Source organism: Eublepharis macularius, chromosome 4 (assembly GCF_028583425.1).
Source record: "Eublepharis macularius isolate TG4126 chromosome 4, MPM_Emac_v1.0, whole genome shotgun sequence".
Classification (NCBI taxonomy): domain Eukaryota; kingdom Metazoa; phylum Chordata; class Lepidosauria; order Squamata; family Eublepharidae; genus Eublepharis; species Eublepharis macularius.
In genome coordinates, this window is record NC_072793.1 from 35,320,989 (window position 1) to 35,346,594 (window position 25,606).

A 25,606-nucleotide genomic window follows, 5' to 3' on the forward strand; every position below is an offset into this window, starting at 1 on the left:
CGCAAACTGGTGGTTCGTGGAAGCTCATTTCTCATGAGCTCTCATAGTCCAGTTTGTTTGGTTCGTATTTTGGTTCATCACTGCAGACAGCCTGGTGCTGATCCATCAGTTTTCTAGGCAACAAGAGGGATGGGCTATCCGCAGACCTTCTGCTGTCCCGGAAGTGACATTTTAACGAACCAAACAAACCGGTTCGCGAACTGGGGCAAGTTCATGAAAGTTCATGAAATGCGATGAACCACGAACCACATGGTTCCGAATGTTCCCAGTTCGTGCCCATCTCTAATGGACACCCTTTTAAATTTTGATGGGGAGGGGCAGGATTCACAACAGGCCTGCTATAGGGAATGTTCATAAATGGGTTAATGGATCAATACAGTCATTTCTTTTGATTTCATGTATTGTCATTGTCATCAGTTTTGGTCCACTATTTGTTTTGGTTAACTATTTGTTGACTTTACACCATTTTTATGCAATTTGTAATCAACTGATACAAAAATACTGTTGAGAAAAAAATGTTGCTACTCTAGGATTTGTTTGTGTATACATCACATCATACAGGAAGGAAAAAAGGGTTCATTCAGCCCTTTGTCTTTGGTCTTTCTCACTGTTCATTCAGCCCATCCCCTTAGAAAGTTTATGTGCCTATTACTTTGTAAACCGCTCTGAGTGGGCATTAAGTTGTCCTGAAGGGTGGTATATAAATCGAATGTTGTTGTTGTTTTTATAACTACTACTACTACTACTACTACTATCTGTGGTACTGCAAGAACAACAGTTAAGCGAAGGAGAGGTGATGAAGCATCCCTTACCTCCAAGAAGGCTTGTGAACCACAGAGTGGGGGCCAGGGCCACTCCCATTTTCTCTCCCTCAGTTATACTTAATGCTGCTCCAAACTGAACTTCAGGATAGCATAAAGAACCACTTTCTTTCTTTCCTCTTTGATTTTACATCTTAGTTCTTCATTGCTGAAGTTTACCAGATACTCACTGAGGGCCAGAAAAGCTCTCACTAGCTGATCTGTGACTCCATAATGGGCATCTGAGCCCTTCTGCATTGCTTCATTTTATTTATATTTTTAGGTGGTTGTCAGACACAAGAGACTTTCTTATCATGTCATCTTCCCGGCCAGCCACTTAATGTAAAATTGCCCATAAAAGTGAACTTAAATTACAAGTAATAAAACCACAGCCTATCCTAGCCACTGCCAGCCTTTTTCGGTTCTACACAGTATGGAAGCTTATATTCCTTGTGACAAGGGCAATGAAGCACCTGCAAGCACTTATCCCCAGCTAAGTCACCATAAATTGAAAACCCTTGTTTTCGCTGGCTCCAGAATGTAGGGTGGTCCTTCATAAGTTTCTTCTAAGCATTTTTTAATATCAGCAAACCCTAGAAAGCACATAACCACTTGATAATATTAAATGTGGGCACTCCGCATGTTCCAGATTGAAGAAGAGAGGCTTGTAATGAGTGTGAGATGGCGTGAGGCAGCAGGTATAAATATGGTAAAACTGGAGGTTTTACCATATTTACCTTGGCCGTTTCCTCACATTCTAAAAATAGCACGACACTCTCTGAACACTGGTGGCTTCTTCACGCGATTTCTGACGTCACCCATCTACAAAATGTATGCAGGCAGGTATGACTCTGTTTTCGTGCCAGAATCAAAACTGCCTGCATCCGTTTTAGAAACGAGTGTCGTCAGAAATTGTGTGAAGCAGCCACCAGCGTTCAGTGAGCATCGCGCTATTTTTAGAACGTGAGGAAATGGCCATGAAAGGAAGAAACCCTGAATGTAAGAACCTCCCCCTTAAGGTTATACAAAAAAAGTTTTTTAAAAAATTACTGTACATAAATTTCATATGCCTTCTCCTTTTTCTTGATGGCGCATGTGGAGGAAAACCTAGCCTTCCTTTCAGGTAAATATGGTACTTCTGTTTTTCATTTTTGAAAATGAACTGGATTAGGAATCTTTGTGGGTGGACAACATCTTATGCAACCTGTCTTGAGTTTGTGGGATAGGGGAGGCTATACATCTAAATAAATAAAGGTCTGAATAAGCATGCCGCTGGCAAATTAGCTGAGGGGAGAAAATATGAGGAAAATTGGCATTGGCCAGCTACCCTGGCTAACCGCAAGTTTCCACTTCTAACATGAGAGTATGTATTGTAGACAGCCAAGGTTGTGTAGTGGTTATAGTGTTGGACTAGAAGTGGGGAGAACTGAGTTTAAATCTCATGCAGCCATGAAGCTCCCCAATCACTTTGGGCCACTAATTCTCTCTCAGGCTAACCTACCTTACCAGGTTATTCTGAGGATAAAACTGAGAAGATACATATATACTACCTTAAGCTCTTTAGAAAGAGTAGTCAGTGGACAGCTAATGTGACCACGGGAGAACTTTGTTCTCTAGCAAATGATTTCTCAGGGATTTTTGATTTGACTCCTGAAGCAGAGGTGGAAAGGAAGGCAAGAAGTGAGAATTGGTGAGGTGAATGGTTTTGTGGGAAATAAGCATAAAGTCGGAAGTGATGTCTCCTTCAGCCTCCAAACCCTTGTCCTATGCAGGCAGCATAACTCAGTGTACTAAATTCCAAAACTGCATAAATGTTCTATGCCCCTACTTGTGGCCATCCCTGTGTGTTCACCATTACCCCTTTCAGAACTACTGTTCCAGGAGCTGCAGAAACAGGGACTATTTGCATGACATCTGTAATGGTTGCAGGTATAGGGGCTCATCTACAGAGATGCTTCTTGCATTCCTAATTGCCCACCGTAGGGAAAAAGGAAACTGTTCTTCCAGGATACCTTATTCAGAAGATGCTTGCAATGCGGGAGCTAACTCTCCGTGGCAAGATTCTATGGTGTAGTGGAATGTATGCAGCCACTGAAATTATGTAGGCATTGCCAGTTGTGGTACCCTTTGAACATGATCATCACCCTCCCTCCTCAGTAGTAATTATGTGGAAAGGGCCATGTGGCTGATCCTATCTATGTTGTTCCAGGATTCATACACATTCACCCACATGGTTTGGAGTCCCACCATGGGGAAATGTTTCTGCAAGTGGCACAAGTGAATGGGGCTTTAGAGAAGTATATTCCTCTTCTCAGGGCTTTTTTTCTGGGAAAAGAGGTGGTGGAACTCAGTGGGTTGCCCTCAGAGAAAATGATCACATGGCTGGTGGCCCCGCCCCCTGATCTCCAGACAGAGGGGAGTTTAGATTGCCCTCCGTGTCGCTGAGTGGCACAGAGGGCAATCTCAACTCCCTTCTGTCTGGAGATCAGGGGGTGGGGCCACCAGCCATGTGACCATTTTCAAGAGGTTCTAGAACTCCGTTCCCCCGCGTTCCTGCTGAAAAAAAAGCCCTGCCTCTTCTACAAGTCTGACTAGTCCCTGACTAGTCCATTGGTCTTCACAACCTTTCAAGGCAATGAGTTCTGCAGTTTAATTCAATGCACTGTACCCAAGTCTGCTATTTGATTGGAAGTAGCTGTCTTTTATTTATCAGAAGTTCCTGGCTTTTTGTACTATGGCAAAGAGTTTCCACACAGCAGTGGTTTCTAATGTATCCTCACCGTTTCCCTCCTTTTCCTGTAATGCTGATAATATTTTCATTGTTCCTTCCAGTAACTTAGGGGTGCCGCCAGGCCGAGGGAATTGCCCCTTGACAGTTCCATTGCCCTTTGACCTCATTTATACTGATTACCATGGGCTGCAGCAAATGAAGCAACATATGGGCCTCTCCTTTAAAAAGTACAGGTAAGAAGAACTGGGCAGGGTTCCCCCTCCTTTGTTTATTTGTAAAATGCAAATATGTTATGGAAATAACTTTGATGGGACAGATAGAGATGTGCAGTTTATCTTTGCTGATGCCTTATAAAGTATGGTAATCCTTGCTGATCCAGACGTCAGCATAGTCCCTCTAGTACTGTAGCATGTTGGAGTTCTTCTTTAGTTCTTCTTTAGTTCCATGCTGTTCTAGCCATCCATTCTAGTCTTCTTTTCAGACTCTCATGTGGCTTAAAATAATAATAATGATGATAACATTCGATTGTATATAAATTGAATGTTATCGTTATTATTATTATTTATTTATTATTATTATATACCACCCTTCAGGACAACTTAACGTCCACTCAGAGTGGTTTATAAAGTATGTCATTATTATCCCCACAACAATCACCTTGTGAGGTGGGTAGGGCTGAGAAGCTGTGACTGACCCAAGGTCACCCAGCTGGCTTCAAGTGGAGGAGTGGGGAATCAAACCTGGTTCTCCAGATTAGAGTCCTGCCACTCTTAATCACTACACCAAACTGACTCTCTGTAAAGCTTAATTCCCTTTCATGGACAACAGCCTCTGAGACCTGGGCTGACAGCAGAGGGACAATGCAGACACAAAGCTTGCTTTGACCCTTTCCTTTCCAGCCAATTGTCCATTCATCATAACCATGCTCCACAAGCAACTTTTCCATTTATCGGGAGAAGATTTGGGGTAGTGCTTTGTTTGAGTCTCAGTCCGCAGCCAGTTCCAATGGCATTTGAGCATATTACCAGCCACATTTTCTAGTTGAGAAGAGAACATATTCCCTTGTTCAGAAAGACATCAGAATAAAAGGCAATCCTCCCCCTAACTTATTTATTTATACTTTATTTTTCTCTCCAATGTGGACCTAAGGCAACTTACAACATCATTTTTCCTTCCTTCATTTTATCCTCATGTCAGCAACCCTGTGACACAGGTCAGTCTGAGAGAGACTAAGTTGCCCAAGGTCACCCAACAAGCTTCCAAGGCAGAGTAGGAATTCAAACCTGGGTCTTCCAGATCTGAGGGGACCCGAGTTCAAATCCCCACCTGGCTATGAAACTCTATGGGCAACCTTGGATAAAAGGAGGAAGGGAGAACCATGTACATTGTCCAGGGCTCCTTGGAAGAATGAGAGGATAAAAATATATTGGATACACATCAGCTTCCTTCTGATGTTGAAAAGCTTCCATCAACAGGCTTTGTCCCTGGTCTTCTCCAGCCACCTTCTGCTTGCTTCCTCCAGTTCCCAACTTCTATGGCCCGTTTCCAATGGATCACAATATAAGCAACTCATTCGTGTCTCCTCCCCCCTGCAAAAAAAACTATTTACAGTTTCACATAAATAAATCCTATCAATCCTAAACTCAACAAATGAATTCTTTATATTAAGGGTGTTACAAGGTTTTTTGTCCAAATGGATTTCCTCTTGATAGTGGAGGCTGTTTGCCTTTTGAAAGGAGTAAAAGGCCTTCCACCCACATGGACAGCCACTCGTTGCCCACTGAACGGCCTCCATGTTGTTTCCCAGCTGCCACGGTCACATGCTGAGAGATGCTTGTGGAGGCAAAAGAACAATTGTGTGTACTACTTCCTTAAATAAAATCATACTAACATGGCTTTCTACAGAGGATTCGGGGGGGGGGGGGTTGCATTGCATGTGGACCAGCATAAATAATGCATTGGCCCTCTGTTGGTGAATTCTGCAAACACCATGAGATGAGAGAAAGGCAGGCGGAGGGATGGATTGGTCCAGCCAGGACACAGCAGCCTCCTCGTCAGCAATGAGAATGACAAAAGCCATAACCTCTTGCCAGATCAGCAGCTAGCAACATTTTGTGATTTAATTTAGCCTTGATAGCCCTCCTATTTATTACACTTTCTCCTGTCCTGCCTGTTATCCTGCACAATTTTATGAGGGAGAAAAAGAGCAAGCAGAGTTATTGCTTTTATTATAAATCAATTTTCTTTCTACAGTCAGCCAGATCGGGGATGGGGGAGGGTATTCCCCTGCTTGCTTTATACGTGTTCGGTTTCTCATCTTGTCCCCTCCCCATTAGTGTTATAAGCCGGTTTCAGGATTTCTAGGATCTTTGCAAAAACACCTGAGAGTCACTGTGGTGCAGTGGTTAGAGTGCTGAATGGGGCATGAGAGAGATGGTTTCCCAAAGCTTGTTGGGTGACCTTTGGCCGGCTGCTCTCTCTCTCAGCCTTATGTATCTCACAAGGTTTTTGTGAAGATAAAAGGGAAGGGGAGAACCATGCGTATCGCCATGAACTCCTTAGAAGAAAGGGGGGATAAAAATACGTGACATGTAGATACAAATGTACACCTAGGGACAGAGAGCTCTTTGGAAATTATATTAAATCAGCATCAAACATCAATATATCTAATTCTCAGCATGGCCAGATCTGCAGATACTTAACTCTAGAGACTGGGACCATAAACAGGCAAGATAGATCTTTCTGAAAACATGAGAAAAGCCCCAGGTTTGCAGGAAAAAAAATCTGAAGTCTAAAAAAAAAACATTGGTGGGGGGTTAACCCCTCACCAAAATAAGAAAAGAGGCACCTGGGCCTTTAAGAAAGGAGATCCCAGTGATCATTGTGGAGATTGCTGGAAAACCACAATAATACTGCCAGTCATCAAGCCCTGCTTTCTGTCAATAAAAGGCAAGGGGAAGGGGCAGGACCCTTTACAGGGCTATTTTGGTCTTGGGGGTTGTAGGGATCCCAGCTGCCTGCCGGTGGTGGGCAATCTCCCGGTGGTTTACCTTCTTTTGGGGCCACCCGGAGATCGACTGCCACTGGCAGGCACCCCAGGAACACACACAATGTGTGCGCTTCCCAGGGGCATGGCGACATCACTTCCTGAAGTGACATCATCATACTTGCTGCATGATGTGCTCTTGCACTTTGTTGGGGCCAATTTTGGCCCCAGATGGGCCAGAATAAGGCCTGTGCGAAGTGCAGGAGCATGCTCAGGGCCAGTGTGATGGCATCACTTCCCGGAAGTGACATCATCACGCAAGCTCTGTCCGAGGCACAGCTGAGGCATAAGGTAAGTGCCAGGTCTCTTCACCGGAAAGGTATAGGGACCTGGCAACTCTGAACAAGGGGGGACACAGATAGACCTGGCAGCAACCACCAGGCAACTTGCGATCACCTGATTTCCTTGACTCACCCAGGCCCACCTTCTTGCTGCAGTTCAACAGCAACCACCCTATGAAAGCCAGGGGGGTGTAGTGGATAAACTTTCAGACAGCTCTGGATAGGGTTGCTAAGTCCCCCGGAGCTTAAACTGGGGGATTGGGGGGGGTTGAGGTGCATGCATCGATCGGCATCCGTGCACTCCCAAGCACTTCCTTTTCGCACCCCAGAATGATGTCATCCCCAGAGCTTCAAGGAAGTGCTCCACAGCATGCCTTCCCCCCCCCACCAGCCAGGTGAGTGGTGGCAGGGTGTGATGGCTGGGAGTGTGGGATCCCCCACACCCACTGGGCAAATGGGATCCCTTGATTTGGGAGACCCAGGCTTGAATCCCCATTCTGCTGTGGAAGCTCATCGAGTGACCCTCAGCTTACTCTACTACACAAGGTGAGGATAAAATGGAGGAGAGGAGAATGATGTAAGCTACTTTGGGTCCACATGGTGGAGAATGGTGGGGTATAAATGAAGTAAATAAATAATGAATATAGCTGAGGGTGGGGGACAGATAAAAGGTCGGTTTGTGGGTGTGTTGGAAGAGGTGGATAAAACAGGTAACAATACGGCAGTGCCAGAAGGTGGGAAAGAGGAAATGGTATGGGGGGGATGCAGGGGAAAGTGAATTCCGCCCCCCCCCACAAGTCCTTGCAGGTCCCCCACTGCGCTACTGGGTCTAGCCAGGGAGAGTGAAGGAGGGAAAGCTGAAAACAGAGAGGCAGATAAAGCTAGTTTGGCTTGTGGGTGGGCAGGAGAGAAGGAAACAGGAAAAGCCCGTGGAGACTTCACGATAGTGGGAAGGGGGAAATGAGATATTCCCCTGCAAGTCCTGGCACAAAGATATTTTCCCCGGCATGATACTATAGAACTATATTGTTTACAGCGCCATTTGTGCACTGCTGAAATACCATTGCTGGGGGCAGCCAGTTTGCTCTGCTTGTAGTCCTGCCAAGGTCATCTTTGGCCAAGATTGATTTAATGATTTCATGCTGCATGTATTCTGCAAAGCTGCATCGCAACACCATGTGTATCAGGACTGCAGTTGGAAGTGGGATGAACAGGAAAACACATCCAAATATTTGCAGTAATGTACTGCATCCAATTTACCCTTTATTATAAATACACAAATGCATGTTGCCCTTGATCAGGAAAAAAGAAGAAAATTTAGATTCCCATGCCTGCCTTATTTATCAAAGTTGATTTAGAGACACCATAAAAATCAACCATAATGTCCCCATGGAAGTGCATGTGACGCACATATCTCCATGCATTGATTTTGTGTTAGTATAAAGGTTTCCTTTGGCTAAAGGTGCTTGAGTGGCCGGCAGACAACATGGCTTAGCTGAAGTTATTCTGTTGGTCTGCTTTTCCTTATGCTAGCAATTCCTAAATCTTCCTCATCTCTCTATGCCATTTGACACCTCTGTCTAGCACTTGATTTCTTATGCTGTAAATATCCTCCCCTCCTTCCAGTTCAGCTCTGAATGTCTGGGCTGCCCTGCTTCAGGGCACAGCTGACTTTGTCTCAGTTTATTGTCCCAGAGGTCATGTTCAGGGCATGTAGTCGTACACACCAGTAGCAAGGATACTGAAGCCTATAATTGGTCCCTGCCTGTAAGGGACCCCAGGGTTCTCAGATCTTTCTTAAAGCCACAATTCCACGTATGGCAGAATGCCTCTGGATAATAAATCTGCAGTTCATGTTTTTGTGCGAGTCTTTCTCAAGGCGTAACTGGCATGACTTTCCCGTCTTCCCTGGCACAGGTGCCGTGTTCGAGTAATTGACACTTTTGGGACAGAGCCTGCGTATAATCATGAAGAGTATGCCACGCTGCATGGCTACCGGACAAACTGGGGCTATTGGAACCTGAATGCGAAGCAGTTCATGACAATGTTTCGTAAGTGGTTGTAGCATGTTTCGTCATGGAGCGATCCAGGCACGGTCAGACATAGGCATGCAAAATGAGACATGCTAGATCCAATCAGAGGCCCCCTCTCAACCAGCATCTGGTTTTCAGCAATGCCAACCAAAGGTCCTGGGAAGGGCATGAATGAAAGAAGCCTCCTGCTCCTCCTTGCAAGCAGTATGAGTGGCTCTGAACTTCAAGGTCCCATTAGGCCATCATGGCCAATAAGCACTGATAGACCTTTTCTCCGTGAGTCTGACTAATGTCCTTTTATGCCATCTGAGTCAGGGACCAGCCCCACAACCACAACCAGTCAGCCTCTCTCTCAGCCCAATCTACTTCAAAGAGTTATTAGGAGGGCAGACAGGGGGGGTGGGGGGGCAGAACTATGTGCAATGACCCGATTTCCTGGGAGGAAAAATGCAATTAGGCATCTTGTGGGAATGAATTCCGTTATCATTGTTGTTGATGTTGTTAATAATAGTAATAATAATAGTAATAATAAAGTACTTTGTGTATTTGTCCTTATCTTTTCACTAGTAACTCTGAGTTCTACTATTATATGAGGGACAGGGAGTAGAAAACTATTCCATTTTCAGAATCTCGTATAATTGTATAAACCATTACCATGTCCTTCCGTCAGTCCTTTTTTCTGTTTTTTTATAGTTAGAAGGAAAAAGCCTGCCAAAATCTGTCCTTGTAAGAAATCACTCCAACCTGTTAGTCATCTTTCTGCTCCTTTTCTAATTCCGCATTATCTTTTTTAAAAAAAATGGAATGATCAGACCTGGACAGAATATCCTAAATGCAGCTGCACCAAAATTTATCTAAGGACATTATTACACTGGCAGTTTTCAAGCTCTTTCCTAATCATCACTAACATGGAATTTGCCCTTTTCCACTATAGCTTAGTTGAGTTTTTGCACTGGGAACCATGATCATAAGATCTCTTTCCTGGATCTCTTTCCTGACTACCACTCAGATCTCATCAGGGTACACATGAGGCAGATAGAGGCTGATTCCACACAAGGATTCTCTCCCCTGTGATAGTCATGTTGGCATTGCGATTGTTCAACAAGTTGCACTTGTAACAGAGATTTCAGACAAGATTGGGCAATCTGTTTTTTTACCATTATTAGTCAAATTTTCCCTCTCATACTAGATTGTGTGTCCCCCTCCTCCCCTGTCATGATTCTCCAATCACCCTTTTAACATTTTTTGGCTTATGCTCAAGAATAGTACAGTCCAACACTTCTTTTTTAAAATGTGCATTTGCTCAGTTGCAGCATTGAGAAAGACACTTGAGCAGATCCTCTCTGCCTCCAATCTCACCCATAATGATTTTTTCCTCATATTTGGGATAACTTGCACTGCTGAACAAAATGGTGCCGATCCCCTCCCGAACTAGTCCCGATTCTCTCCCCTTCTAGTCTCCATTGTTTTTTAATTCTATACTGTAGTAACGGCACTATGATGTTGGCCCTGAGTACGCCCCCCCTCAAAAAAACTCCCCCCTGCCTATATTTGGGATCCATTTCCTGTTTGTTTTTTTAAATGAGTGTTTTTGCTGAAAGCATGAGCTGGGATGATATGTGGTAATGAAAAGAATACATTAATTGGTTGGCTAAAATGGGGAATATGGTCTGAGTGGAATCAGCCACGCTTACATATCTGATGTTCACCTACTCTTCTTTTGAGAAGCTGCATATTATACATGTTCCTCTATAGTGTTGCTAATTTTGTAAGGATAGGTGGTTGAGAAATCACCATTGTATCCTTTGTTTAAGAAAGACATTCTAAAAGAACCAACTTTTTCCAAGTGGGGGAGACAAGATCCTGGGAATGAACTCTGTAAAAGTGGGGAGGAGAAGAACAAGAAGAGCTTGAAACAGAAACTTCTGTAAGGGTCAGATCTCCTGTCCTGCTCCAACCTAAAGCTATGCAAGAAGCTTCTTTGATGGTCTAGCTGGTTAGCCTATTTTTCTCTTTTGGCCAGAGCTTGACAGTAGCTCTGTAATCCCAACCTGTGAATTCAAGACCTGATAAAAAGGAGCTCACAGAAAGATTCATCACATGATTTGCTGCAATGACACACAGCCACTGTGCATGTGGCCAGGTGCTCTCCAAATACAGGGGTATTTGGTTGAACCGGTTGTCAGAATATTTTGTCCGGGTTGATGGATGCTCCGTTCTCAAAGCTGAGAAATAAAATGCAGGGAATAAATCTGAGGGCTTTTCAAGATGGAGAAGACCCAAAGGTGCCATGAAGGCAGGAAGTGAAAAAAAAATGACTGCACAGTGTGAATTACATCACCTCCTTAAAATGGAAAGGATGTGAGACACTGCCACATGGCACCCTGGACTCAAAATTGATTTCTCAAGGGTTCCGGTTGGACAGATTTTGCTGTTTCCACCTGACCTTAACCTTGACAATGATGCCCTAAGGAAGAGCCAGCTTAATGGGCCCTGTCAATTTAATTCGCTTTCATACTTTAATGTCCCACTCCCACTGTTTCACTAATTATGTTTTCAGGTTGCCCTAGTATCTCCCCTTCTCCCTGGCATAGTTAGGGCAAAAGACTTGTCACTGACATAGAGATATTTCAACGTAAGCATCTTTTTCTGGGAGATGCCAAGATAGCCAGTCCTTCTGCACCCAGTGAGAAGCAAGGTGACAGCAGGAAGAGTAGGACGTAGCATTATGATAAAAATAACCTCAGAATTAGACTAGAAATGAAACAAATGAACTGGTCGTTGTGTTAAAACATGATCTCCCCACTGCACCAGCAGCTTGATATACGGAATTTAACTTTTGTGGCTGTGGTGGAATTTTAAAAAGGTAGAAAACAGCTGGAGAAATGCAGAGAGAAAATGCAGGAGGATTGCTTGAAGGTTAAAAAGAGAGAAGTGGCTTAGGAGCATCATAACAACCAGAAATCTGGCATCTTTGGGGACTTTTGAGTTTTCTAGCAGCCCCACTATACAGAGGGAGGATTAGAAGTCTCGTTCTAGTCAGCGAGAGAGTGGTTCAGTGCTGTCATTCCACCGTGAATCCAAAATCGTACCCAGTTGAAAAAAGCTCTCCTGCAGTGTGACTTTCACCTTACTTCTTTGTGGAGCAGTTTTTCCCTTGAGAAAAACTGATATTTGCAACGTGATGGCAATGAAGGATACTTGTTTTTGCTTGCACAGCTGTTGCTGTTGTCTCCTGTGGGGTTTTTTCACAGCTGTTGCATCTCCTTTGTTGCTTCCAAAAAAGAGATTGTACTGCAGCATCTCATTAAACAGGAGTCCAGTAGCACCTTAAAGACTAACAAAGTTTATTTCTGCATAAGCTTCCATGAATCAGAGCTAATTTCATCAGATGTGTGGAATGTCCTTCCAAAACAGCTAAGTTTATACTTAAGAGTTCAAGCAACAGAAAGGGACAAGGAGAAGCTATAAGGAGAGGCTAGTGTAAAATAAGAACCAGTCAAAGAGTAATCAGTCCATTCTGAGTGGGTGGGAACCACTCCCAGCTGTTGATAGATAGGCAGTGGTAGGATAAATATAAAATCTAATTGAGCAAGTGTGTGTGACATATTAAGCAGCTTCAATAGGGCTGAAGAGAGACTATATAAAGATACAGCTAAATTAATTAACATCATTAAAGGATGGGTCATAAGCACCTATACTGAATTAGAAAACTATGGTCCCTTATTAAAGATATGGTTAAACATCTTGAGGAATTCTAATTCAGAACTTTCACATGGGGATTTCTCTTTGAAGTTCTTCTACTGTCCTGACAGTAGCCTCTTGTCCACAGTATAGGTTGCACATCAAAATAATCAGATGTTGTGGCACCCCCATTTCTTTTAAGCCTCTCCATAGCTTTTCCTGATCCACAGTCAAATGCTTTGCTGTAATCTATAAAAGACAGGCTGATTTTTTCCCTGAAATTCCCTGGTATGTTCCATTATATCATGTCTGAGCCCTATCCATGCCAATTTTGATTCTGTTGTGCTGAACAAAATGCATCCTGCTGTAACTCAATATCACTTTGCCAGTGTCATAACTATTTCTTTCTCAGGCTTTCACAGGTGTTTATCTGTTGGACTGTAACAGCTTCCAGTGTTTATGACTAGAGATGGGCACGATCTGAATTATGATTTCAGAAAAACCCCGATTTTGGCATTTTCACCATCATGACTCAGCTAATCGGTTCTGTCCATGGCAACCGATCCAGCGGTCGGGAGTTTGCTTCTTCGGGACTTGATCGGATATATCGGTTTCTGTTCGGAATTGCAGACACTCTGGTGCTAGTAATTTATTCCCGGGGCAACGGAGTCAGGGAAATGAGCTGTGTTTGCCCTCCTTCTGTCACCCTCGAAACACGAATGGAAGCCCAGCTTTCCTTGATTAGCAGGCTTCCATCCAACCACGGAGCAGCAACCCAGGGGAGGGAGGGGGAAGGGGGTGGGCACAAAGGAAAGGCAAAAAGCAGCGCGGGAGGCTGGGAGGCCGCCTGTGCCATTCGCCTTTCCCCAGGACAAGGGGCGCGTGGGCAAGCCGGCCGCCCCTTGTCTTGCGGGGCAGGTGAATGGCGCGGGCAGCCTCCAAGCCACTTGCGCTGCCGCCAGCTCTGCAGCGCACCGGGACAGCTGGCTTGCTGCGTGGGCAGGGGCGACTCAGGAGCGTGTGCATGCGTGCGTGCAAGAGCCTGACTACAGTTGCCCAGGGCGCTGGCCTCCCTGATTCCCGATTGCGGACCGGAAACAAGAGTTGATCATTTAGAATCGGTGGCCTACGTTTGGCAGCAGCCCAGATCCATGAACGGCTGAATTGGAATTTTTTTTTGGATCGGGCCCATGTCTATTTATGACCTTGTGTTCCTTCCCAGACTATGATATGCCTTGCTTCCTAGTAACTCAACTTGTTCTCACAAATATGTGAAACGTTCTCACACCAGGAGAGTGCCAAAGCCTTGTTTATGGTTGGGAGGGGGGAAAGGAACAAACTTCATGTTAAAAGAGAAGTTTCTCTCACATGATGTCATTCCTATCAACTTTCAATCTTGCTGCTTAGATGCCTACCTTGCTTCTAAGTAGTCCTATGGACATATGTATGGAAATGATCTGATTTCTGAATAAAAGCCATTTGACCAAGAACCTGTGTCTTGCTGCAATGGTCCAGGGATCTGTCTGCCATATCCTGTCATCCATAGCCTGACACATTAGCCATCCCAAATTTGCAATGTGATCTCTGGTGTCTCTTCCTTTTCTGAATCCAGCTTGAACATCTGGCATTTCTCATTCCATATATGGTAAGAGTCTTTGCTGTAGACTCTTGTAAGTCTTGGGAACTACACGGGCCACAAATCCAACCTGAGAAGATCCAGGAGGAGAGTCGATAGCTTCCATAGGAACAACCCATAGCTCACTACTCCACATTTTTAGATTATTATTTAGCTTTCTTAAAATGAAAGTCCAAGAGAATGAAAAAATGCAGGAGAAACCCCCCTCCAGCATCCAGAAATTACAGTTGTTTGAACATTGCTTGGAAATTTGAGACAAAACTTTACACATGTAGTTTACTAGTTTATAAGGAGAAAAAGAAAGAAAGAAAGTTGAATTTATTTATTTATGTCATTTATATTCCGCCTTTCTCACTGAGACTCAAGGCAGATTACATAGTGTGGGATTAGTATAATCAGTGGCAAGGACAAGGGCAGGCATTTCCATACCGTGTCAAGAACATTTCCATAAACAATGTCATAGGGCAGGGGTGGGCAATTGTTTTGGCTCGGGGGCCACTTTGTGGGAGCGGAGGTTAGCGGAGGGCCACACCTTTTAAAATGATTGCATTCATTAATTAACTTTGCATTTCAGAAAAGGTATAAATTGTATAATAAAAATCAATAAATATAAATTAAATAAAATAGTGGTAGTTTTATTCAGGGGTCGTCCGCCCCTGGCTGTGAGCGGCTGGATTTACAGACTCTGGAGCCCAGTAGTCCGATTCTAAGCCTCTGCAGAAGCTATCCTGCTCTCAAATGAAACTTCAAATTATACACTATTGACTTGTGATAGCTAGTAGAAATAAGGAATTTTTTAGGCTGATGAAAAAGCTCGGGCCTGGAGTTTGGAGAAATGCATCCTTGACACTGTGTCTCTACAACCTGTTTTTTTATTGTTTTACGTATAATCATTTATTCCCAGTCACCATGAATTCCAGCATATATTTTTTTTTCTAAATTCTGCCACCCTACCCTTAGTAATAAATGAGAACATTTTGGAGAACATAGAAAGTTGCACAGAAATTTTCCCATCCTGAGTGTAGTGGTTCTGTCTGTGTGATCCCCATCAGCAGAGTAGGTCGTTTCCAGCTAGAGGCCGGCTGCCCTCCAGGCGCTCACGTGCAAGGCAGAGCTCATTTGGATGCTTGCTGCCTTTTGCGTGCACCTCCGGAGCGGTGCCCGCTGGAGGTCACCCGCCTGCCCACGGCATTTCGCCACTGATCCCCGCTCACCTCCATGGGCTTGTTCAGGATGGAGGCGACCGCTGAGCACAGCTTGGCTAGCAGGTCGCAGGGCAACTGCCAGGCCTGCAGGCTAGTCTGCAACTCCACGAAGGGCAGCATTGTTCCTAAAGCAGCCGAAACAGGCACTACCCGGGCGGCAAGTGGAGTTCTGGGGGAGGAGCAGCACAGGGCACTCGGGAGGCAGTGCTCGCAGCGCGCTCCCCCGGGGAGAAATGGAATTGGCCCTTGGCGGGGACTCCTGCAATGGGGCAACGCGGGCAAACCTCGCCTGCTGCTCTGCGTTGCGCAAAGGTGACCGCCGCTCTGCCTTCCTAAGAACACACTCCCAGGAAAAGACCTTTTATGTTGCAACTAGTTTGCTTGCGAAATGGCACGGTTGCATTCTGGAAAAGATTGCGCAAAATCTAAGGAAATTTCGGTTCAAGGGGGGATTTTTCTGACGGTCTTGGCGGGCCACAAAAAACTCTATAGTGGGCCGCATGCAGCCCGCGGGCCGCAATTTGCCCACCCCTGTCATAGGGTAAATGAATACAGTGTCAAGAACATCTGAATGCATTCTTGAAGGCAATTTTTTTCTGAAGTAATACAATTTCTTGAACATTTAGGGATTTGTTAGAAAATTACTCCAGAGAATTATGATGTGATTATACTTAGACTTTTTAAATAGTTTACCACACTGGAAATTTTCAGCCAAGATGTATAGTTTTACAAAACACAGCATTTCTCAACACAAACGCGATGCTTTTTTTAAATTGCCATGTCAGCTTTGTATGGTTCCCCTCTACCATAATTCAGTTTTGTTTAATGAAGAAAGAGAAAAGTTCAAAATATTTCTGGGTTATTCCATTATTAAGTCAACCAAACTCCAGAATGGAGGGTGTGAAACATCTCAAAGGACTCATTTCTAAAACTGATGTAACTGGAAAAACACAAAGCAGTTCTCTTGTGAATTATTAGAAAATCTGTGCTGTACTTCTGGTAGGGGGTCTGGGAGGATAATGGTACTCTCTATATGTAGAAACATAGTAGTGGGTCTAGTGGGAGTGAGAGCAAAATTCAGTGAAACCATAATGAGAGCTCTTGGAAGGTTGTTAACACAGTGCTCTGGGTGGATCCATTCCACAGAGGAAGGGTTGTTTGTGTAACTAAGGACAGAGAGAAACCTCTGCGGGATGATGGATCCGATTAATGCATTAATGAGAGTTTAAACTCATGGCTATTTATTTCTCCACAGCTCATACGCCTGACAATTCCTTCATGGGTTTTGTGTCAGAGGAGCTCAACAAGACTGAGAAGCAATTTATTAAATCCAACAAGGCCAACAACATGGCCGTTGTATATGGAAAAGAAGCCGGTATTTGGAAGGTGGGCTGCTGAAACTCACACAAGCACTCCTTCGTTAACATCATAGGGAGTGAAAAATATGAACTTTTCCATTGTGCCAAGGGTAACTAAGCACCCACAACTCTCTGGAGGTTAAGTGCATTATGGCTACAATATTACATATACTTACTTGTGAGTCAGTTTTGAACCCTGTTGGGCTTGCTTCCACTTAAATGTGTGTAAAATGTGCCTTATTGAGCACCAAACATCTGTTTGGAGCTTTGAGAGACTCACTCAAATAGTTAAAAATGTTCTTTACATTTCAAAGGTTGTTTCAGGTAGGTCTGCAATGGAACAGTAGGATTTGAGTCCAGTGGCACCTTAGAAATCAACAAGATTTTCACGGTATAATGCAGCTTAGAAGCTGCATTGTAAAAAGTGCACCTTTACTTCCTGACTTCCTTATTTGCTTCACCTCCCACCTCCTGACTGAGATATAAAGGTTCAGGGATCTCCACTCCTGCTTCTCTCTAAAAAAAGGGAGAGCTAAACCACGCGAGACAAATTATACAAAGATGCTCAAGTAAAGGGAGACGCAATGTTAGCTGGGAAGCATAGTTTGAATTTCATCTCTCTCTACAGAGCTGGCAAAGATCGCTCTTCAGAGGGTTGGTTAATTTCCTCTTTGCCTCCCCAAAGGCTCTGTCAATCATTAACAAACCCTCTAAAGAGCATCTTTCCCAGCTCTGTAGAGAGGTGAAATTAACAAACCCTCTGAGGAGCGATCTAGCCGACTCTGTAGAGAGAGGAGAAATTCAAACTACACTTCCAGCTAACATTGTGTTTCCCTTCACTTGAGCATCCTCGTGTAATTCATCTCGTGTGGTTTAGCCCTCAGTTTAGGGCCCTGTAAGTTTCTCCTGTGTCTGTTAAACTCCATGCAGGGGTCAGGGAGTCCTTTCATACTAGATGGTATATATTTAGCTCCCTCTGCACACCACTACACACCACTAGGCCACTAAGGCCACTGGGAAAAATGCTGGCGGGCCAACAGCCTGAGAGGCCATCTTCCCACCAGCAACCACTTCCCACCACAGCCACCCAGACCAGAGAGAGGAGAGGTATGAGTTGGAAGCACTAGGAAGGAGGCCTCATTGTGCCTGGCCTGGTATGCCACAGCAAGTGTTGTCACATGTATGTTTGGCCTGGACTTGCTGTGATCAGGAATAAGACACACACATCTGGCCCCACCTCACTGTGTTGAGGGACACAGTGGCATGTGCCTACCAGGTCTGCTCATGGCAGGGCCATGCCCACCCAGTCTCACTGCACCAAGCCAGAGAGGGCAGTGAGACAAATAGGGTCCACCTCACCTGGCAACACAGCTAGTGGGGCAGGTTCTCCCTCCCTCCTGGGGGTGGGGGGTGGGCATTCCCAGGATGGGTTGTGGCCAGAGTCCTTTTCCAGGGCTGTCCCCTCCAATCTGCCCTGTACACCACACACAGAGGCACTAACTCTTCAACCCTTGCTGTAATTGTGAAGTCCAATATATTATAGGGCATTTATGTGTATGTTCTCACTCTCTACTCTTTCTCCCGCAAATCACTTTATTTAGACTGAAAAGAATATGAACATTGGCAAGATCTAACAAGCCACCTTTCCCATCCCTTTCCTTTATCTCTATTGCATTATTCTTTGCAATATTGAATAATGGGTCATGTACTTATAACCCAACTAACTTAAATGGCCTTGGGAAAGAATGCTTCAGTTGAAATAAAATGTCTTCCCAACCTGAAACAGTAACAGCTTGATACTGAGTTTGGTTTAATGACAGAGATCAATGAACTAGGCCTCTAGATTAGGGTTGCTCAGAGATTTATCCTGTACCTGTGAGGTGAAATTCTGTGTACACTCTTATTTGTCATAGATGGAACACAGAGGGAGTGTAAAGATAAAAGGGCTAGTGAAAGTAATGTAGATAGCTTGAAACAATGACTGGGAACCAAAGAAGTGCTCAACTAAGGCTCCATGGCAAAAGGGAATTGGGGCTTGTATTTATTGAATTCTAGCTCCCCACAACCCTGACCTGGATAGTCCAGGCAAGCCAGTTTCACCAGATTTTGGAATCTAAGCAGGGTTGGCCTTGGGTAGTAACTAGATGAGAGACCTCCAAAGAAGACCAGGGTTGTGGAGGCAGGCAATGGCAAACCACCTCTGTTAGTCTTTTGTCTTAAAAACCCCATGAGGGGTTGCCATAAGTCAGCTATAGCTTGACAACACTTCCCACCACCAGCTTCCCAACACCACACCATGTCACATAGCAAATCACTTTTAAAATTGAGGGGGCTTCCAAAAAAAAGACCAGCAATGGCATGGGGACCTCTGATCCAGTGCAAAAAAGCCCAAAGTCCTTACATATCTTCTTATGTGTATCTAGGTAGTTCTTTGAATCCTATCTAATATATTGTGTTTACACAGAGTATTGTGTTTAAAACTGAAGTGCTGTAAGAGAGGGGGAAATTTCCACAAATGTCAATAGATACTTGTGCTGTTTCATATGCCGCAGAGCATTTGTCCTTCAAGCCGAAGGGCAGACTGGGATGGCTAAGCCCCCAAAGGTATCCTCTTTAAAGGATAAAGAGCCCAAGTAATCATACTACACATAATGCACTTTATCATAGACAATTATATTGGCAATATCATAGACAGTATATATATTTTTCCCCAAAAGCAGTTAAGATTGGTTCCCATCTTTGGTACTTGAATGGCCCTATTGTCAAGACATTATCTGTTAATGCTTCCAAAATAACGATAAAGATTCTTTGGCCTTCTAGTCATAACTTACATTCTACAATTCGAAAGCATTTTCAGAGCATTTTAACTGGTCATGATTAATGCACAGGAATTAATTGTCATTCCTTCTTACTTCTTTCCATGCACCGCTATGGGATTTCCAGCTGCAGGTATAGTAAATGGCAAATCATTTGAAACTCTGTATATTTCCAGTTTATTATAACAGAAGCAGCCGCGCTTCACTGTCGTATTTATTTCAGCCTTGGATATCTATTGCCTTTAACAAAACTGAAGTTCATTTGAATTGTATTGTCGAAGGCTTTCACGGCCGGAGAACGATGGTTGTTGTGGGTTTTCCGGGCTGTATTGCCGTGGTCTTGGCATTGTAGTTCCTGACGTTTCGCCAGCAGCTGAAGATGCCAGCCACAGCTGCTGGCGAAATGTCAGGAACTACAATGCCAAGACCACGGCAATACAGCCCGGAAAACCCACAACAACCTTCATTTGAATTATTACATGATGAGAGCTTTGGATAAAGTTTAATATAGCAACTTTCCTGTAATTTACTTTGCCATTTGTTATTTTTAAAAAACCCAGATTTGGTTCTGGTACCAGAGCGCCAGTGGCACACTGCAATTTACCCATGAAAATAAGATATACAAATACCATACGTACAAAGTCAAATACAGACATATCACATATACAAATACTAGGGGCTTTTTTAAAAAAAATCTCAAAATCCATGTACTTTCTATAGAATCTTATCTGAATATATTCCATTTTTCCTAGCCTATATCTTTATGTACTTTTCACCTCTGAACAATTGTCTATACTTTTCAACAGCTTTTTTATCTCACTATTAAAATATATAATTTTAATTGGATATAGTTCACCCGTTGATAAGTACAAAGCATTTACTGGCAGATAGAAGGTCCCCTGTAAACTAACAGTGACGAGATTCCTTCTAGATAATGAAACCCCAGCATCTTATCGGAAATGGGGGGAAAGCAGAGGGAAAAACAAGTATCTAAAACGGCAGCAACCCCTTGAGTGTGAAATTAACCTTACAGGAGAGAAATCAATATCAATTCCTCATTGAGTCCACTAGGTGCCAGGGATAGATGAAGAATTTTAAAAGCTCAAAACATGTTGGGACAGTTTGATACATGGGATAAAGAATTTCTTGATTTTGTGTGTGTTGGTACAGCCCTCTCTGTTTATTTCTTCTTTGTTTGGTTGTGGTCTGTAACAGTTTTGAACAGGCTCGGGTTCAACATAGAAGCACCGCTGCCTCTGGCACATTGCATAGTCTGATAATATTTTTGACTTGTCTCACTGTGTGACATGCCAAAGACCTCCGTCTGTATGTGGCAAGAACTAGTCCAGCTCAGAGGCGGCTTTGGGTTTTGCATGGAGACCTCTGACTCTCCACCCTGGTTGATCTCACGGGGATTTTTAGAATTTTGCAGACAGGATGTAGACCCCACACCAAAATGGCTGCTATGGGGCTAGGTCCAGTCATAAAATGTTGGGATATTCTGGGAAATGTTCTGGAAAATGTTAGGAGGTTCCTAAACCAAGTATCTTCCTATGGAGCTCCCACAGACACAAAACCCCTTGGGGTTTCTTCCAATGAAATGGAAGAAAGCCAAGGTTAGCTTTTTGTTGTGGGGATGAAGCAAGTAGGTGCCAGGAAATACTTCAGTGTGTGCTTTGAAGCCCACAGACAGCATGATAGGGTTCACTATGTTTATGCCTTTGACGTGCATGGTGTATCACACTACTTATGTTCATAACAACAGGAGGCTTAGCGACCATTTGGGGCTTCATTTTAGAGCTTGAAGTAGCCATTCTGCAATCCAAGCCAGAAATCTCTGTGGAATCCAGACATGGAAACTTTGGTCCACTGTAAACTCCCCATAGCCAAATTGTGAAGTTCTTCCTTCCCTGTTCCATCACATTGGCTAGTTGGTCTGGTTCATAGTCATCAGTCTTATAAGTCAATCCAATAATTGGAGGACAATGGCAGCCTCATATACTTAAGTGACTTTCCCTGTCAACTGCAATACCAAGTAATGTACCATGAGAAACCTGCAGACATATTCAATGCATCAGTGTCTACCTGTGATTTCTGAGAGTGGTGGCATTGGAGCTTGATGCTTTAGTAGCCGAATAGAGAGGCATAACATCTATAGCTGCTGCAAACAGTGGGGGAAAATAAATGTTATTGAGGGCCTTTCTCCCCATTAAATCCCCGACCCTCTCAGGACGTGGAAATTAATTAGGAACATTTGTCTGTGACTGGAAAGAGCTTTTTTTCACGGCTTGGCTTTTCCATAAATGCCAGCTCATGATTGTCACTTTTGCCTCTGCCTTCCAATCATAATATAATGTGGCCTGTTTTGTTCTTTTAGTGCTGTGGAAGGTAAAGAGTTTTGGGGAGGGAGGACTGTGCTGACCACAGCCAAATTCAAACGAAAGTCTCCTTCTCTTGAGGGGAATTTATGCTGGCAGCAAAGAGAGATTCATGCTAGGAACACGGTATCGATCTGCAAACCTATTCATTTGATAGAGTGATAATGAAGTCCTCCTTACCAGCTACGTGCAGTTTTTAAAAGGTAACATCAAATGAGGCTCCAGAATTAATCAGCCTAATGCAAGCCCCATTCTCAAAAGGAAAACTTCTGGGAAACTACAAAATGCCTCTTCCTTTTAGATCTCTTTAAAATATTTCTTTCTTTCTGAGTAGTTGTGGAAGGGAGAAACAATTATACCCACTCCACAGACTTCTGCTTTTCCTAGTTGTGAGGGAGGGTATCAGGAGACCCACTGCTCCTATATTATGAACTCCCGGACACATGGAGCTGCCTTAGGAATCAGACCGTTGTTCCTTCAAGGTCAGTGTTGTCTTCTCAAGACTGGCAGCAACCTTCCAGGGTCTCAGGCAGAGGCCTTTCACATCACCTACTATCTCATCGTTTTTTGACTGGAGGTGCCAAGGATTGAACCAGGGACCTCCTGCATGCAGAGTAGATGCCCTCCCACTGAGCCAGAGCCCTTGCTTGAGTTCTTTTGGGATTGCATTAATAGACCTGGCCTGTTAATTTGCAAAAATCATCTTCTGAGTCCTACTCATTTCAGAGAGGGTGGATGGTTGTGAAGGACTCAGAGTGGAACTACAAGTGACAAAAGGCACAGGTTGGACACTTGTCAGCTTCCCTCAAGTTTTGATGGGAAATGTAGGCAGCTTGGCAGAATGTTGGACAAGTGACAGTTGAAAAGTCCATTGGACAGCAGTTGGAGAGCCAAGCTGCAAGACCAGGACGCCTACATTTCCCATTAAAACTTGAGGGAAGCTGACAAGTGTCCAACCTGTGCCTTTTGTCACTTGTAGTTCTGCTCTCAGAGCCAAACTACAAGTGACATCTTACACAGGTTGGACACTAGTCTGCTTCCCTCAAGTTTTGATGGGAAATGTAGGCGCCCTGGTTTTACAGCTTGGCTCTCCATTACAGCTGCAAGACCAGGATGCCTACATTTCCCATCAAAACTTGAGGGAAGCCGACTGGTGTCCAACCTGTGTAAAACGTCACTTGTAGTTTGGCTCTCAGAGGCAGGTGCTGGAGATAAAACATCTAAAATTCAAGGTTGTTTCTATCAGCCATTGGCCATAGCAGTAAAAGGAACAAATCAGAAAAAACAGATACATCTAGAAAAATAAGCAGTGAAATATTTTTCATCATAACAATCATAAAACAATTCATGGTATGGGATTTAACAAAAGCCTATTCTGTGCTCCAGAAGATGCTTCTATCTCTTCTCAGAATAACCTACCATCCACATAAATTGATCAATGGGACTTTTGTTCCCAATGGGACAAAATTTCCTGTTGGAGTAGCATAACTTGTCTATGTTGCAGGGAAGAGTAGCATAATATGTGTTTAGGTACTGTTTCTCCTCAGTGCTTCAAGTGCTTCACGTATATTTTCTCAATACTTCTTACCACATCCCTGTAAGGAAGGCCAATATTATAATCCCAATGTTAAAGACAGGGCACTCAGCCTGAGTCTGTCTACACAAAACATCTTACCCAAAGACGCACAAGTGACTTACTTTCTGAGTGGTCTTATATTCAAGGGTACTCTGTATCAACAATGGGAGAACAAGTGTAAGAATTTTCAGTTGAGCATCCCTGTGTAAGATGTCTTGTCATAGTGGCTTGCCTAAGGCTACACGGTCAATGTGTAGGTGAGGTGAGAATTTGAACCAGGGACTTCTCACTCATTCTCTAAACAGTATGCCAGCCAGTCTCCCATAATTTGTGTCACGGGTCTGTAATTATTTGCTAGCTTCTAATCTTGGCTTAAGGAAACTTAACATTTGAATGAAGAGTAACAATGTTCAAGTTTGCTCCTTTCTGAACAAATGAGTTTCTTCCCCCCTTTTTCCTTCCTCAGGGCAAAGAGAAATTTCTTGCTATCCTTAACAAATACATGGAGATCCATGGCACTGTTTATTACGAAACCCAACGTCCACCTGAAGTCCCAGCTTTTGTGAAGAATCATGGCCTTCTGCCACAACACGAGTTTCAGCAACTGCTGAGGAAAGCCAAGGTACTTATTTACCATTGGCAAAAAATATCTTTGTTCTAAAAAATTTCCAAGTTTTATGTGAAGGAAAACCCAATTTTACAAGAAAGAAAGGGAGAATTAAGGGAGAGTCAGTGCGGTGTAGTAGTTAAGAGCGGCAGGACTCTAATCTGTAGAGTCGGGTTTGATTCCCCACTCCTCCACTTGAAGCCAGCTGGGTAACCTTGGGTCAGTCACAGCTCTCTCAGAGCTCTCTCAGTCCCACTCACCTCACAGGGTGATTGTTGTGAGGATAATAATGACACACTTTGTAAACTGCTCTGAGTGGATGTTAAGTTGCCCTGAAGGATGGTATATTATTATTACTAATTTGCTGGGGAGTTGCACTAAGAACCATTTATTCTTAGTTTATTGTGGCAGCTACAGGCGGCTGGCTGGTTCTAACACTAGGCTTCTTCTCTTGCCATATGAACCATGAGCCAGGTCAGTATTGCTCAACCTAACCTACTTAGACTAGGGAGAGAAGGGGGACACCATACCTGTTTCCCTGAGCTCTTTGGAGGAAGATGGTGATCAAAATATGCAGACAAACAGATGTGAAGAATTACTGCCTTATGATCTGATTCTAAGCATATTTACTCAGAAGAAATTTACACTGAATTCAAGGGGATTTACTCCCAAACGCAGCCGTGCAGTGCAAGCCCATGGCAGTTTATGCTGAAATAAATCACATTGTTGCTGTAGCACAGTGGTTAAGTGCTTTGGCTGTGAATCAGCACTCTGCTGGTTTGAATCCCACTACTGCCATGAGCTCAGTAGGTGGCCTTGGGTCAGCCCCTCCTCTCAGCCTCAGCTCCCCAGCTGTATTGTGGGGATAATAATAACACTGACTTGTTCACTGCCTGAGGTGATGCATTAATCTGTCCAGAAGAGCGATTTAGAAGCACAGTTATTATTACTGTGCTGCTCAATAAGACTTACTCCTGGGTAAATGTGCAGCCTTACAGCACCATCCTAAGCAGACTTACATCCATCTAACCCCATTGACTTCAGTGAACTGTACCTTCACTTAGGGTTGCAGCCTGATTCATTCATTCATTTATTTAATACATTTATGTTCTGCGTTTCCTAAATAAACTCAGAGCAGTTAGTTAGCATTCCCAAAGAGTGCTCTAGATTAGGCATCTGTCTTTTCTCTCTCTCTCTTTTTTGTGCTGCTGCTGCAACTCTCTGCTCCATTAGCCTTCCTAGGGGGGCCTGTTCCCAACAGGGCTTTTGTGTGGACCTTTTCTGTAAAATGTATTTATGCCTGTGTGTTTCTTATCGATTGCTAAGGAAGTTCCTTGCTCTCCCATTCTGATCATTTCCTAAGCAGGCTAATAGCCCATTCCACACTTGGTAATACAGGGTTGATGAAGCCACTTCTTGTGTGAAAATGGAATAATAGAATTAGAAGAGTGGTGC

The 25,606-nt window shown here is 43.8% G+C and overlaps 1 protein-coding gene across 2 annotated transcripts in view; it reads left to right on the forward strand.

Moving 5' to 3' along the window:
* The window catches only part of MGAT5B (alpha-1,6-mannosylglycoprotein 6-beta-N-acetylglucosaminyltransferase B), a 268,434-nt gene that overhangs the window by 204,371 nt on the left and 38,457 nt on the right, over window positions 1-25,606 (forward strand). Inside the window, exons 10-14 of one of the 2 annotated variants that reach the window (XM_054978295.1) lie at window positions 3,633-3,764; window positions 8,776-8,909; window positions 16,672-16,802; window positions 19,718-19,723; window positions 24,011-24,166. In XM_054978295.1, the coding sequence (XP_054834270.1) occupies window positions 3,633-3,764; window positions 8,776-8,909; window positions 16,672-16,802; window positions 19,718-19,723; window positions 24,011-24,166 (559 nt within the window). The remainder of the gene's footprint in view (window positions 1-3,632; window positions 3,765-8,775; window positions 8,910-16,671; window positions 16,803-19,717; window positions 19,724-24,010; window positions 24,167-25,606) is intronic. The other variant, XM_054978294.1, reaches the window with a different exon arrangement.